Below are 15,829 nucleotides of genomic sequence, written 5' to 3'. Positions count from 1 at the left end.
TAACTTGTTGAAAATTCTAATTAATACAACATTAGTAAAATATTTTGATGTCCCGTGAAGACAGGAGCTCTCCACTAAAACGCGAAAGGGTGTGGAATTTGTGATGTCAGTTATTCTCCGCCCCTTTTTGGCAGCAGCAGGAAGTTCCGGTGTGACCTGGGATAGCAAGCGGTGAGTGTATGCATTTCTGCTAAAGGGCCGCTGTTTTATTATACTACTATTTTAATCATGGACCTGTTCCAACACAGACTAGTTGTCACAAGTTGGTCGCTGGTCGTTGGGGCGTTTATTGATCTTTATAGTCGGTCGATTTGAGGCCTTAAGTACTGCAGAGGTTAACTGAGCTAGTGAGACAATACAGCCTCATCTGCGGGGCTACTGGTTCATTGTGAGACTGAAGAGCTAGCTAGCTAAACAGGATTAAGCTGGGTGCTGTGGGGATGTATCGTATTCACAGTTGTAACAGTCTGCTGCGTCTCACTCATCCATTCCAGAATTCCACAATCTCGATCAACAACGTTAAGCTGCTTTAGAATCCCCATTATTTTTCCATCCCCACCCCTCCTCTTCCTGTCTTATTGATTTAGCTCAAGCTTATTCGCGTCATGTTGCCGGTCATTTATGTGCTTTTTTCTCCCAGTCTTTAGATAAAAGCGTAACATGATTGACATCCTTTGAGCGGTCGATGCAGGGGGTGCTTTGTCGTATTGCCCTGTAGTGGCGTGCGCACTGACCCAGGTACCCACCACGAGACAGTGGTTCATGACACTTCTCTAATCCAGTCCCGGGTTGGTGGACATCAGGAGTGCGTGTGATGGTGATCGTCTTTCGTTTTATATTACCATACAAGTTAATGTTGTGGTGTCTTAGCAGAGTCATTTGCTTACTGTAGTCTTCGTTGCAGCGTCGGTCACTTTCATTTCATGAGCGTTTATTGATGACAGAATCAGCTCTGCGGTAACGTTACGGATAATTGGCGATGGGGAGAATGATACACGCCACTGAGCGCGGCTGTTGATGTAGGATAATGATGTTAAAGTTAAGACCAGCACGAAACACAAGCCCACTTGTTTTCTTTAATACAAGTCAGATGGCAACTCATGATGTTGTTACTAGAGGTTCTCATAGCAAGCATTGTCTGCAGGCTACCGTACGAAGAAAGCGCAGCGGTGAGCTCAGAAGCCGATAGGGCATTGCCTTCTCATATTGCGTGTCTTACCCCCTTCCTCTTATTGACTGATTTAAGGCCATTACTTTGACAGTTGTGGCACTACAGATGACCATGACGAAATCTGAAGTGGGATGTCACTCAAAGACTATTATGACCCCTGTCATTTTTAGACATAAACGCATATTGAGGCAGGTCAGTGGGACCTTTAGTGAGGCGTTCTCTCCATAAAGGAAGTAAACTTGCATTGCAGACTACAGAGACAATATCAGCATTGTGTCCTCCCATACTCATTTTTAATGTTGCCTGTGTTGCTGGGGGAAAAAAACAGGCCACAGGGCCACATTCATCTTTGTAATCCTCACTTAACTCTAATCGTGGTGGTCTCCTCTCATGATCATCAGATACATTTTCAGAGTGTTTATGAGTTAGTTACTGCATAATCAAGCAGGTTTAACCATTAACTGATGTTCTTGCCTGTTCAATGCGTCCTTCTCTCTCTGTTTCAAGAATTTCCTCCTCTTATCTCCCCCTCTGTGCACTCTACCTGTACCAGGAAACGCAGCCTTGTTTATCTTGATTGCTAAATGTTCTCATTTCATGATTAATGGTATTTCTCTGCAGCATTATGGATGGGCACCATAAGCAGCAGCAATTTAATATCTGAGGAGTTTGTAGAGGCCTGTTTAACGTCAGAGTTGACAAATGGAATGCTGACATTCCTCAGTCACTGTGGCCGTGCAGACTGTTGTTCCTGAGGTGTGTAGGACCATCTATTAGGAACGGATGTCTGTGTAGATCTGATATCCTTGATGGACACCCTCCCCCTATCCCCATGGCAGCATCATTATAATTGTGTGTGGAACCCCTTCTCACTGTGTTTGTGTGTGTGTGTGTGTGTGTGTGTGTGTGTGTGTGTTTCCTTGTGTTTCCTTCCTTCAGTAGCACCTGCTCCAGTGTATGTGTGGCAACAACATGTCTGTGCCGCTGCTTGCCGAAGCTGTGACGGTGTCGGGGACCGAGAAGGAGACAGCCGCAGTGAGTCTTCCTGCACACACACACACACTCCCTTCCTTACACACGCACACACACATACAGAGAGTCTCATACAGTCACAACAGAGTTCTCTTACTGACACTTCTCTTTAGTACATTGCTAATCCTGATGTTGAATACCAGCCAGATAGGGTCATTCCACGCCAACTCAGCCACCCATGTACATGACACCTCAGATTTTGCTGAAAAGCGGTGAATATATGCCTTATGTTACCAAACAAAGAAATCTGAAGTTTCAGGTCAATATCTCAAACGGTTTGCCTGTGGCGTCCATTTGAATTTCGGGTGCCACGGCCCTAATTGACACATTGGAATTTCACATTTCATATTTTGCCATTTTTGGAAGCTCTTAACGTCTGTTTTAATAGTGGTAGAGGGCTGGAAACTGGTGTGGTAGTCCATTGTAGCCTGTACTACACAATTCTGGAGGCAGAATCAACATTCCTTACTGTTTGGGTGAGAGATGGGTTACCAAAGTCCTAAAAAATGTTGACAGCATGTGTGATTTTTCACTTTTTGGGTGGCCCTAGCACCACAATTAATGATCATATTTATTCTAAACAGGATTATTTGTTATATGTGGGAACCTTGCTCTTGCCAAAATGAATTTGAAGGGTATGGTACCACTGGTGGGGGTTTTATGGGGGTCCAAAAACCCTCTCCGGCAGAGGTGACTCTTTTGGAACCCCATATTTGGACCCCAAAATGACCATGTGGGCACTTGATGATCCTAACGGGATTTATACCAGATAAAGATACATATTTGTTCTTTCTTTTAATGAAATAAAATTGTTGACTATGAAGCTCCATAATTTGAATTTTATTCTTCATAATGCACCATTTTGGACATTGTTTCCAGAAGTCTGGAATGTAGATCAGGGAGAATTTAGTGATATTAAAGCATGAAAATAGTGGAAATAACTTAGTATTATGCTCAGTGATGGCAAACAATTAAATACTGAGACTGTCACGGATTAACCCCTTATCCCCCATGAAAGAGACTCTCCATCAAATTTCAAAATTGATATAAAGCAATGATGCGATAGTGTTCCACTGATCATTTTGGCCGAGGCGTAACTTCTCTCCAGTTCGTACGTTTCCTCGTGTTTTTTTTAATATCTTCTGCACTAACAAAGAAGAATGTAATGTTCTTAATGTTTTCTGCAAGTCGCTTTTTTGCAACTTTGCATGGGAAAAGCCCATGTGATGGAATCGGCGGAACTCTCAAGCGTCTTGCAGCACGAGCAAGTCTGCAGGCCACTGATACAAACCATATTCTGACACCAATGGAGATGTTTCAATGGGCAAAAAGAAAACATTAAGAACATTACATTCTTTTTTGATAGTGCAGAAGATATTAAAAAACACGAGGAAACAAAAAGAGGAAACTCTGCCAAAACGATCAGAGGAACACGATCGCATCATTGCTTTACCAATTTCCAAAAATAAGATACAGATAAAAATAATATCACAGGATACAGTATTCACAGATGTCGATGCAGGACAGCAATCGGATTCAGAACACTTGGATACAGATCCCCCGGAGGCAGAACACTCGCAGTCAGATCAGCCACAAAATTCAATTTTCCAGCCAGGAAAATACATTGCCTGTATGATGATGACTGGTTCATTGGAAACATTGTTGAACGTTCAGATGAACATGGTGAAATTCATGAAGTGTGTCAACAACATCCTCACATGGCCATCGGACCAAAGACAGATCTCCTGTTGGGTGCCATTCCAACATATCATTTGGTGTGTCAGTGTGCCAGACATCTATGGACACAGTGCTCACCAATACAAACTTGACCAAAAGGACCATGACAAAATTATGCCACTGCTTCCACAATTTCTTGGATAATAGTTAAAGACACTATTCAATTTAATTTTCAATTTTATTTGGAGAGTGACGGGGGCAAGGAAAAACTCCCTTTTATTTGTAGTGTTCTTACACTTTGTAACATTCTTGTTATTTAGTTCTTTAAAAGTTTGATGACCACTATTTTCAAAGTTTGACCAAAGTTTGATTTCCACTATTTTCATGCTTTATCATCACTAAATTCTCCTTGATCTACATTCCAGACTTCTGGAAACAATGTCCAAAATGGTGCATTATGAAGAATAAAATTCATATTATGGAGCTTCATAGTCAACAATTTTATTTCATTAAAAGAAAGAACAAATATGTATCTTTATCTGGTATAAATCCCGTTAGGATCATCAAGTGCCCACATGGTCATTTGGGGGTCCAAATATGGGGTTCCAAAAGTAACCTCTGCCGGAGAGGGTTTTTGGACCCCCATAAAACCCCCACCAGTGGTACCATACCCTTCAAATTCATTTTGGCAAGAGCAAGGTTCCCACATATAACAAATAATCCTGTTAAGAATAAATATGATCATTAATTGTGGTGCTAGGGCCACCCAAAAAGTGAAAAATCACACATGCCATCAACATTTTTTAGGACTTTGGTGACCCACCTCTCACCCAAACAGTAAGGAATGTTGATTCTGCCTCTCTGACTACCACACCAGTTTCCAGCCCTCTACCACTATTAGAACAGACGTTATGGGCTTCCAAAAATGGCAAAAGATGAAATGTGAAATTCCAATGTGTCAATTAGGGCCGTGGCACCCGAAATTAAAATGGACGCCACAGGCAAACCGTTTGAGATATTGACCTGAAACTTCAGATTCCTTTATTTGGTAAGATAAGGCATATATTCACCGCTTTTCAGCAAAATCTGAGAGGTGTCATGTACATGATACCCCGATATTGGCTGTTTTCACATGGAATGACCCGATAGACACCTGCTTTTTCTGCACCATATTTATCTCTCAGCATTTGTGTTCATAGTCAGGAAGATTTCTCCTTTTTCTGCAGATCAGTTCTTTTCCATGAGTCTTTGGTTCATAGCTTGTAAGTCAATATGAATTAATGCCAGTCCCAGAGATCTGACTGTGCAGAGAGTAACACGTTAGTGATATCTGCTGTCATGATTTGTCATTGGCATTTTTTGAGGTAAGCTAGTGTGGTGAGCTATCCATAATACCCTTGGATGTTGATTTGAATACTTCCTCTTATGTAGATGAAATGTGGATTAGCTTATACAGGGTTTCCGTGGAGAAGTCTGGAAAGTTTGCAGTTTAATAATATTAAATGTAGGGCTTAAATGGTCTTACATATATTAGAATACTGTGCACTAGGTCTTACATATGTCTACAGTTACAGATAAATCACAATGTAACCCCCCTACAAACTGGATCAGTTTGGAACTGATAACTGATACAAACATGTATTTATTTACTATTCTAGTAATTATGAGACTATGAGGCTGGTTAAACATTTGTGTTTGTGAATCTGGTCTTGAATTTCATTCATAATGGTCTTAAAAAGGTCTTAAAAAGTCACACATTTGACTTATTGAAACCTGCACAGAAACCACATTGTAACACATTGTTGACATCTTATGCTATAAGTAATGCCTATAAACCTATAGAATAACCATTCTAATGTCTTCAGTGCCTAGTAAATGCCATCAAAATCAAGACATTTAGACATACAGATTGCACAGAATAGACATATTGCTGAAAAATGTTCTTCACTTCACTAATCACACAAACACTATTGCTTGTTTTTTTCTACAGGTTATCTTCCTCCATGGGTTAGGTGATTCTGGGTGAGCTCCGCTTTTCTTGTTTGGTTCTTGTCCTGTGATGTAATAGTTCTCATTATTTATCTCTGTCTTGCCCCAAACACTTTCTCTGTGCATGCGCATATTTATGTGTGCGTGTGTGCGCTCGTGTGTTTCTGTGTTTGTGTGTGTTCTTGTCCCACAGACATGGCTGGGCAGATGCCATGACGTCCATCCGACTGCCCTATGTGAAGTACATCTGCCCACACGCGTGAGTAAACCTGCTCTGATCAGTTATGGATCTGCCCACACGCATGAGTAAACCTGCTCTGATCAGTTATGGATGTGCAACACAACAGCGTGTTTATGGGCCATTTGTACTGAGGCGCACAGGGAGTCTCTGTCCTGGGAAGAGGGCCGTTTTAAGATTCAACAGCCAAATTATCCTCATAATTGAATTGTGACTCCCATTGTCCCATTGCCATGATTCATAGGCAGTTTACTGTACTTCATCGTCCTTGCAAGAGGTGTTCTGAATTAGCATCACTGACCTCACATTTAAGTGTGCTAAAAGGGTACAGCCTTCATGCTCCTTTGACTTACACTGACCCATTTAAGCAGGATGAAGTAGATAGATAGGTAGATAGATAGATAGATAGATAGATAGATAGATATACTTTATTGATCCCTAGGGGAAATTCAAGGTCACAGTAGCATACAGACAACACACACACACATTTAATAACAGCAGAAAAACTAATTAAAAGTATATAATATAAAAACACAACTAAGCAATAAGGACTGTAGAAGATAAAGAATATACTAAATATACAAAATACAAATTATTATATAATAATAATAACTATATTATATAAAAGTATACTTATACTTATACTTATGAATGAAACATGCCCATGCATAATCTTACAGATTGATATACATACTTCCCTTTAAAAGTGTGATACTCCGACTAGTCTGAAGTGCAACTTTTTGAAGCATAGCATTTTTCCATAAGTGGTACTTATATCCCTTTATCTCTCCTGACCTGCAGTGCTCATCTCTGATTCTCTACCCCACAGGCCTAGAATACCTGTTACCTTGAACATGAAGATGACTATGCCCTCATGGTGAGTTGGGTTTTTATGTGGGAGTTAGATTATGCCGGTGTCTGTCTGCGTATGTGTAATGAAGTAGGTGCTTGTCTGTGTGACTTATAGGGGTGTGTATTTGTGCATCTAGATGGTGTGTGTGTGTGTCTGTGTGTGTGTGTTCGCTTATGTGTGCGTGCACTGTTTTGTATAAATATGTGTATCCATACTCAGGTTTGATCTGATGGGTTTGAGTCCAGAATCTCCAGAAGATGAGGCTGGCATCAAGAGGGCAGCAGAGAACAGTGAGTGAAGAAAAGCTAAACACACACACACACACACACACACCATTGACGAGACTCACCACTTTGCAGGGACAATGTTTCCTTTAAAGCAAGTGCTACACACACACACACACCATTGACCCATTGACGAGACTCACCCACTTTGCAGGAACAAAAGTCAGTGCTTCAGAAACAACAACATAAACCAGACGTGCATTCTTAATGTACCTAATTTCTCTTCTCCAGTCAAGGCCATTATTGACCATGAGGCTAAGAACGGAATCCCCCCCAGCCGGGTGCTCCTAGGGGGCTTCTCACAGGTGAGCCAAACTGCAGGATCAAGCCATCCAGTCACTGTGTTCCACAGCAGGGCAAGGTCCCACCTTTGAAGGTTTTAGAATATCTTATTAGCATAGATTTTAAGAAACATATTTAGGTTTCTATAAGACACAATGCTCTGGCCATTAAATAGCCTTAGTTGCGGAAATGGCCTTAAACAAACAAACAAACAAACAAACAAACTCCACAGCAGGGCATCTACATCACTATTATTTAGATACACAAATTTAAAAATGGCATGCGGAGATGGATAGGCATCCAAATGTTGGACTATAGTGAACAGATCTAAAAGCACGTTGAGGCCCCAGCCGTGCCGCGACAGGCGACCCGGGTTCGATTCCCGCCACGTGGTCCTTTCCGGATCCCACCCCCAACTCTCTCTCCCACTCACTTCCTGTCGTACTCCACTGTCCTGTCTCATTAAAGGCATAAAAAGCCCAAAAATATATACTTAAAAAAAGCACGTTCAGTTGTGACATTGTGAACTGAATAGTCATCATTATTTATTGTGTGGCTGTACATACTGCTCTGCTCAATCTACTGATGTGTGGTGTAAAAGTATTTATACTGGTAGTATGATTTTGCTCGAGCAAATAAGCTAAATGTTACCTCTGTTTTGGTGGGGGTGGGGTGGAGGTAAATCTTCGTCCATGCCATTCCAACATTGTACTTATTGTCCTGCAGGGCGGCGCTCTCTCCCTCTACACTGCGCTCACCTGCCAGCAGCAGCTTGCTGGTGTGGTTGCCCTGAGCTGCTGGCTACCACTACACAAGACCTTCCCTCAGGTAACTCTCTCTCTCTCTCTCTCTCTCTCTCTCTCTCTCTCTCTCTCTCTCTCTCTCTCTCTCTCTCTCTCTCTCTCTCTCTCTCTCTCTCTCTCTCTCTCTCTCTCTCTCACACACAGAAGTACAGTACTTATTTAGGTTATTGGTCTCTTCTTTGAGTCATGATTCTGTCAGTATTTATGTGAACTACTTCATTGGATGTACTTTAAAGTGTTAAGCATCTCAAAAGCACAAAGGTTCCAATCCAAGTGGGATTGTAATCTACGATGTTTATGGTAAAGAAAACAAAGAAAACAAGGCCATACTTTGTCTGCGTAAGAGGAATGAAGCTCTTCACATGTGGGTGTATGCCAGGGTAAGTTGGGCTGGGATGTTTATGTCGTGGTGTTTTGTCTGTCTGCTCCACAGGCAGCGAGTAACAGTGGGAACCGGGATATGCCCATCCTCCAGTGCCATGGGGAGATGGACCCCATGATCCCCGTGCAGTTTGGGGCCATGACATCCGAAAAGCTTAAAACCATTGTCTCGCCACAGAAAGTCAACTTCATTACCTACCCCGGAGTCATGCATAGCTCCTGTCCTCAGGTCAGTGTGTGTGTGTCTGTGGTTTTTGTTTGTGTTGTCTCTGGTCTCGTTGGTCTAGTGCAAAGCCCCCATGTTCAGGTGAGGATATGAGCATAGATGTGTATGTCTGCTGATTTCCCATGAGTTTCAGTGCACATTAGTCTTCTAAATTCATCTCTGTTTTATGTTCTGCAGGAGATGTCTGCTGTGAAGGAGTTTATTGAGAAGCAGTTGCCCCGAATCTGACCTCTCTGTGACCCCACTGTGACCTTTACACACTGATCCCTCACCTTCAACCTGCCATTCTCCCACAGGAAACAGCCATGAACACACCCCCATCACACATACCCACGGAGCTACACACACACACGCACACACATAAACACACATAAATTCAATCTGTAACAGAAATGCATACCAACACACAAACACCACATTAAAAAAAAAAAGAAACATATGCATTAATAAATACACAGGCATGGACATTCAGTTGTACATACTGTGAACATTTCAGAAACACCTTGTTTGGACATACTGTACCTTTTGTGTACACGAAGTATTTGTCAAATGTTACTGGACACACTGTTTGTAAAAGTACAGGGTTAAAACCAAAGATTCTAGAACAGAGCTCTGTTCTAGAATCTTTGGTTAAAACACAGCGACTAGTTTGTGCTTGCTCTGACAAACACGCTCGTCCTGAAGGACCACTTCATTCACACAGTACGTCTTAATATGCCTTTATCACACTCTGCCCCAAGCAGCCCTCAACATTCCCTCATCAGCTGGCATTCATACTGTCTCCCTTTTGCTTGAACCCCCTCTGTCTTTCTGTCTGCTCTTTCACTCTCTCACACCCACTCTCATGCTGTGTGAGTAAGACTGCAAGGGAGTTGTACTGAAAACATTAGGCCTTACCTGGGTCTGGACTTGTCGGCCACGACCCATTCCAACCCCCACCCACCAACCCTCCCTCCCTCCCTCCACCCCCACTTGCCCAACTGCATGCTGGGCTGATCTGCTGGGCTGAAGGGCTCAGGTCCTAGCACTGATGCCGCCTCTCGATCTGACTGATCCACACGTTTGGGGTTAAATCATTTAAGAAAAAAGAAGGAAACGATCCGAATAAAAGACACCAGTGCTTCATTCAATCTCTCTATCACCATTCTGTTCTGTTCTTTCATTACCATTTATATTATGAAAATTTGAGCAATGATGAAGTTTGTTTGGATTGTCAGTATGTTTTTTTTGCTATTTGATTGTGCTATACCTGAATGAAGTGACTGAGAACTATTAATGTTACAAAGACAGAGAACATTAATTTGGTGCAAAATCAGTCCATCACAAGGTTTCACATCTTTGGCAACACGTAGCATACTGTAGATATTTTCCGCTAGTAATCAAGTTCAAAAATTACATTACAATCCCAAACATCTAAATTAGTTAATGAATAAGATTAGGAAGAGAGAGAAAACATAATTTTGTCTCCTGCTTATACCAGTTGACTTGTAGATATCATCTAGCAGTAAGGTAGAGTTTCATCACATCTTAGTGGTTCTGCACTGTGTTTCGGTTAAGACAAGACCACCTGTGTTTTTACTTTGGTAGTTTGCTGACATGTGAGGATACATTCAGAGTTAATGGTCAGGATTAGTGACGACACACACACACACTCACTCACACACGTACATACATGCATTGGCTGTGGCAACTTGCAATGGGAATATATCTCTTTTAAAACTAAACTGAAGAATCATTTGTTTTAAAGAAGTAAAAGTATATAACAGTGAAATCAATAAAATAATCTCCAGTGATTGGGATTCTGCATTGGACTCAGGAATTGGTCCTGCAGTGCCGCTCTGCTTGGGTGTCCTGCACACTTCAGTTCTCCATGGCTTGTGTTCTGTATATCTGAGAAAATTGTTTTAATGCTTAATGTTAATTGAACAGATTGTTGTTTGATAAGTGATGAATGTCTTACTCTACTTTTTGTTCTGTCTTTCTCTTTCCACTCTTTGAATTGTTGATTTTTGAACCTCCTCCCATATATTATGCACACCACTGTTCATCTGTGAGTTTCATCTCTAAACAGCACTGTCTGCTCCATATCCTGTCAAAATTAGTCTTACTCCTCAGAGGGGATAAGTTTACTTTATGAATGAAACTCAAGGACATTAGACCACAAAGGTGTTTTATTTAATTAATCTGTGAATCCACAGCTTTAGACCTCGCAGGGCCCATTTTCGTAGTTGACCCCTTCTCAAGCCCTCTACCCTTCATCCATATGGTCTCCATGACCTCCGTTATAGTTTCCTTCACTGGCTCTAGGCTTGTAAGTTGATTGTAAAGCTGCTCTTTAGATAGGACGGCAGAACTTGGTAGCCTAACTTTGAACCCCAACTTCCAGGCTTATCAAGTCATGTATCCTCAGCCCCGGCCATGTTTTGTCATGGACTGAATTTTTGCGTTCGTTATTGCATTATCTCATTTTGTCAGATTGTTTTGTCATTTTTCCTTGCCATGTTTGTTGACTTACTGTTTTGAAGGACATCTATGTCCATTTTTCCAAGACACCTGTGTATGGAATAAATGATGCAAATCGCATAATCACATACTCGTCGACTGTTGTTTTTGGCTTGGGCATGCAACCAATGTTAACCTTAGTTTGTTTATATTTGAGGGGTGTTATTGATTCTGGTGACCAAACGCCCTTCTATCACATCTGGCAAGCAGTTTCTGTGCCTTAGTAGTACTCATTCATCCACTAGATGGCTCTACTGACATTTGTTAGCAACTGTTAAAGAGGAGTTCAAATGGGCCCTGAATTTTGCCAGAACATGCCTCCCTTGCGAGTTGTTTGAGCCTGGGACTCCATCTACAAAATAGCCAGAACACAGGACCAACCCCAGGGTGTTGGAAATTGAACAGTGAGCTACTTACTGTGTGTACATCTTGCAAGTTCTATTGGCTCTTTTAAGGAATGACAAGAAAGGTGACAGATTTCGGAGGTGAGCAGTTCATCTAAGTTTGATATTAAACTCTTTTACTGAAGTGTCAGCCAGGGATTTACTTCAAGTTCACAAAAGGAATGGTGGGTGAAAGTCTCTGAGCTTTTCTTTTCATGGCTACAATCACAGAGGATGGTTGGTTGCACTTTTTTTTAGCACTTTCTTGTAGCCTGCTGACTGGTGTATACCTGGTTTCCCCATTTGGTGAGCCGCAGGTATCAAGCTCAACCTCAGCTTCTATAACTTAAAAGAGAAGGTCAGTTTTGTATATTAGTTGTTTATTAATTTTATTGAACACACAAATAGTCAAACATATTGTAAATACATTAGATTTTGCACCTTGCACCTCAACACACCAGTTTTCAGATAGCTTTCAAAAGTATTATGAAATGTATGCCTCAAGTGCACTGATATAGCCCATATAATAAGTAAATATTTCTTAAATAAAAGCTGCTCAGAATCATTGTATGAGATACACAAGCCTATATGCACTACCATGCTGTAAAATTAAGCTAAGAATTTAAATTAATAAATAAATTCATATACAATTTAACTCTTCCCTGAGACATTGGAATGTAATGGGCAACTGAGTAAAATACAAATTTGCAGTCACTTATTTAGTACCTTTTACTTGGAAGTTCACAATTCCTGACAAAATATCACCCTCCAGTCGGGTAATGTTGGAAAGAGATCATATGAACAAAGAGCATAAATTATATAGATACAATTTCTCAAAATTATCGAGGCAAGAAAGTGCAAAAATATAAATGTAGTTGATGATAAATCCCAATTTTGCTCTTTGCAACTTTGAGATGTGTCCATCCAAGCTCTAAGGATATGTGAGTTTCTGAAAGGCAAAAAAATGAAATGATCAATTAGAAACATCATGACAAAATATGTTAAAACCTAAAAGTATTTGATAACATATTGTTACTCTGTTTAAATTAGTCCTTTGTTAATTTTAACTAATAGTAAAAAGACATCTTTAAATGTAAATGATCCATGTCACTTTGCCTCCCACCTGTATGTCATAATGTTTTTTTCCCCCAAAAAGCCCTTAGTGGAGCTCTTCTTCGTGAAGCTCCACCCACTGATGTTCCTGTCCCCGGCGTTCTGTTGGACAGCAGCAGCAACAGCAGCGCCGCCTGACCCACCACAGCAACCTCTGACCCAGAGTAGTCCGCCGTACTCTTCCTGTCTGTGTCCCTTTGCTCTCTCTGGGCCCCCATCGTCCGCCTTCCACCACAGAGCTGACCATCACCATCCCCCCTTTGGACCTCAGACGAACCTCCTGTTCCTCCTGCAGGTGAGATGTGGCCACCCCTCTCTGGCTCTGCTCTGTCTGCGTCTGCACAGCTCGGTCTGTGGTCCTCAGCAGTGACCTCTCCAGCCGGGATATCTGTAGTGCTAGTCTCCACAGCTCCTCAGTGCCGACACGTCTGTCTGTGCTCCTTAGTATTTCAATTTCCTTGAACATTAGCTCCTTAATAACCTCCACCTCTCTTCCCCTTGCCATGGCTCTCTGCCGATCCTTCTTCAGCTCACTTTGGAGCATTTCCTTGTATTTCTCTACATCGGCTAGTCTAAGGTCCACTTCTCTCTGTTTCTTCACCTTCTCCCTCTGTTTTTGTTCAATGGATTCCCATCGTCTCTCTAGTTCTTCTTTCATCTCATGTATCTTCTTTTTCATTTGTTCAATTTCTTCTCTTTCTGTGATTTTAGTCTTTATAGTTTCTCTCTCTTTCTGTTCCAGTGTATCAGTGTCCCAGCCTCTCAGTCTCCATTCTGTTGTGAGAAGTTTTAGCCTTTCTGCGCATTTTGTTGCCTCCCCTCTTTCTAGCTCTTGTAGGCATTTCTGAATTTCAGCTCTGTCCCTCAACAACATCTCCTTATCTTTTTCTACTTTCCTCATATCGTTCTCATTTTCTACTCGCTGTCTGTTTATCTCCATTTCTATCTGTGAAAGTTCCTCCCTCTGTTTGAGGTATGCCGCTTGCCAGCGCTTCAACTGGTCCATGTCCTCTCCTTGATCTTCATATGGTGTTTGTGTGGCAGCATCTTCTTGTTGCATGATTTTTACAGCAGTTATAACAGTCATTGTTGCCATGTCTTTCCTTTCAGTTTCTTTGATTTGCTCTTCAATCGTGTCTTCTTTTCTAGAAGGTTCAATGTCTGTCTCTAGCATACTCTTCATATCCTTCAACTTGCCCTCAATCAGTTGTAGCTCCTTCGTTTTTCTCTGACACTCATTTAACACATGCTTCAATTCATCCGTCTGTCTCTCTATCTGTGACGTTAACTCTGCAAGGTTGTCTTTTCCCCTCTGGGTTCTCTCCATTATATTCTCTGCCTCCTCTCTCTGCTCTTTAAGTAGAATGTCCATTGCAGTCTTCGATTGCTGTATATCATCTGAGGTTTTCTTCAGCTCTGTCTCTTTTAGTTTAATGTGTTCTGCTTGTTTTGCAATCTCCTGTTCTTGCCTCTCCACGGTCTCCAACTTATGCCAGTCTCTGGCCACAGCAACTCGGGTGGCTTCTAATTCTTCACCCTTCATCTCTGTCTGAACTGATTTCTCAGTTTGTCCCTTAATTTGTTCAGCATATGCTCTCTCCATTTCTGCTCCATCATCCCCCTCCTTCTCCTGCCTTTTCCTCTGAATCTCCTCACAGACTAACTCCAGCTCAGCTCTTTTCTGTAGAGTCTCAGATGAAAGGCTCTCCAGGTCTTCTTTTAGCTTCAGAAGCTGTTTGGCTATTCCGCTCGCTGTCTCCTTCTCTCTCTGGATTACCTCCCTGATCTGTTCCAGCTCATCTCTTTCAGTGTTCAGCACCATTTTGATGTTCTCCATCGCCACCCTCTCTCTTTGTAGGTCGGCTCTCTTTTGCTCCATATCAGCTTTCACTGCTTCTAAAGACTCCATCAGTTTCTGTCTCTTGGTCTGGATCTCAGTTGCACTCTTGTCATCCACCTCTCTTGATTCTTCTTTCTGATCCCCTTCTCTGACCTTTATGTCCACCACTGGTTTAACAACATAAGGCCTCTCCATCTCAATTACATGTGTTTGTGTTGCAGCATCTGCCTGTTCCATCAGTTCCACCTCAGAAGTTTGAGTGGCAGCATCAGTTTGCTCCATCGTAAACAATACTGTTTCAACATCTGCAGGTTCCATCCCCTCTATGGCTGTCTCGACATGTTCTGCAATTGTTTGGGTTGAAGGATCAGCTTGCCCCACCTCTACTGCTAGAGTTTGTGTTGCAGCATCAGCCGTGTCCTTTATCACTGGTTGTGCTGCATCTGCTTGCTCAGGTGCTGTAGTATCAGTAGGCTCCATCTCCTTTGCAAGGGTTTCACTAGCCTGCTCTACGGGCACCACCAATGTTTGAGTTGTGGCATCAACCTGCTCCACTTCTCCTGCAAATGTTTGTGTTGTAACATCAACCGTCCGAATATCCACAGCAAATACTCTTGTTTCAGTCATGTCATCTGGTACCACAGGTGTTACTGCATCAGCCTGCTCCATTTTAACGTCAGGTTTTGAAACATCAATCAGCGTTTTCTCCTCTGTAATAGCCAGCTCCGTAGGCATTGAGACTGTTTGTGCGGCAGTGTCAGCATGCTCCACCTCTGCCACTAGAGTTTGTGTTGAAGCATCAACATTATCGAACTCCATGGCAGCTCTTTCAATTGCTGCAGCAGTCTCTTCTGTCTCTACGACAGCTGTTTGTGTTGCGGCATTGGACATCTCCTTCTCTGCTGGTCCCTCTGCATCAGCCTGTTTGATCTCCACCACAGGGGTTTGTGTTTCAGCATCAGCCTGTTTGATCTCCACCACAGGGGTTTGTGTTTCAGCATCAGCCTGTTTGATCTCCACCACATGGGTTTGCGTTTCAGCATCAGCCTGTTTGA

General features: G+C 42.1%; 2 protein-coding genes across 9 annotated transcripts in view; one reads left to right on the top strand and one right to left on the bottom strand.

Moving 5' to 3' along the window:
- Positions 1-42: 42 nt before the first annotated feature.
- Positions 43-11,527, top strand: lypla2 (lysophospholipase 2). Of its 3 annotated transcripts, none has more exons than XM_042076566.1 (10): positions 43-171; positions 2,111-2,206; positions 5,871-5,902; positions 6,063-6,128; positions 6,937-6,984; positions 7,180-7,250; positions 7,476-7,549; positions 8,253-8,354; positions 8,763-8,939; positions 9,114-11,527. In XM_042076566.1, the coding sequence occupies exons 2-10, from the start codon at positions 2,129-2,131 to the stop codon at positions 9,162-9,164; spliced, it is 699 nt and encodes a 232-aa protein (XP_041932500.1). In that variant the 5' UTR covers positions 43-171; positions 2,111-2,128; the 3' UTR covers positions 9,165-11,527. The 3 variants fall into 3 exon arrangements, with proteins under 3 accessions (XP_041932500.1, XP_041932501.1, XP_041932503.1); XM_042076567.1 differs by having other exon boundaries at positions 88-171; positions 2,114-2,206; XM_042076569.1 differs by lacking the exon at positions 43-171 and adding an exon at positions 1,610-1,927.
- Positions 11,528-12,184: 657 nt separating this feature from the next.
- The window catches only part of si:ch211-250g4.3 (nesprin-1), a 50,703-nt gene continuing 47,058 nt past the window's right edge, over positions 12,185-15,829 (bottom strand). For 5 of the 6 annotated variants that reach the window (XM_042076428.1, XM_042076429.1, XM_042076432.1 and 2 more), the window contains 2 exons: positions 12,945-15,695; positions 12,185-12,770 (listed from right to left, as the gene is read on the bottom strand). In XM_042076428.1, coding sequence (XP_041932362.1) covers positions 12,981-15,695 — 2,715 coding nt within the window. In that variant the 3' untranslated portion in view covers positions 12,185-12,770; positions 12,945-12,980. Of the gene's footprint in view, positions 12,771-12,944; positions 15,780-15,829 lie in introns of all 6 variants that reach the window. The other variant, XM_042076430.1, reaches the window with a different exon arrangement.

This window comes from Alosa sapidissima, chromosome 21 (assembly GCF_018492685.1).
Source record: "Alosa sapidissima isolate fAloSap1 chromosome 21, fAloSap1.pri, whole genome shotgun sequence".
NCBI classification, from domain to species: domain Eukaryota; kingdom Metazoa; phylum Chordata; class Actinopteri; order Clupeiformes; family Clupeidae; genus Alosa; species Alosa sapidissima.
This window is presented reverse-complemented; position numbering and strand designations above follow the sequence as displayed.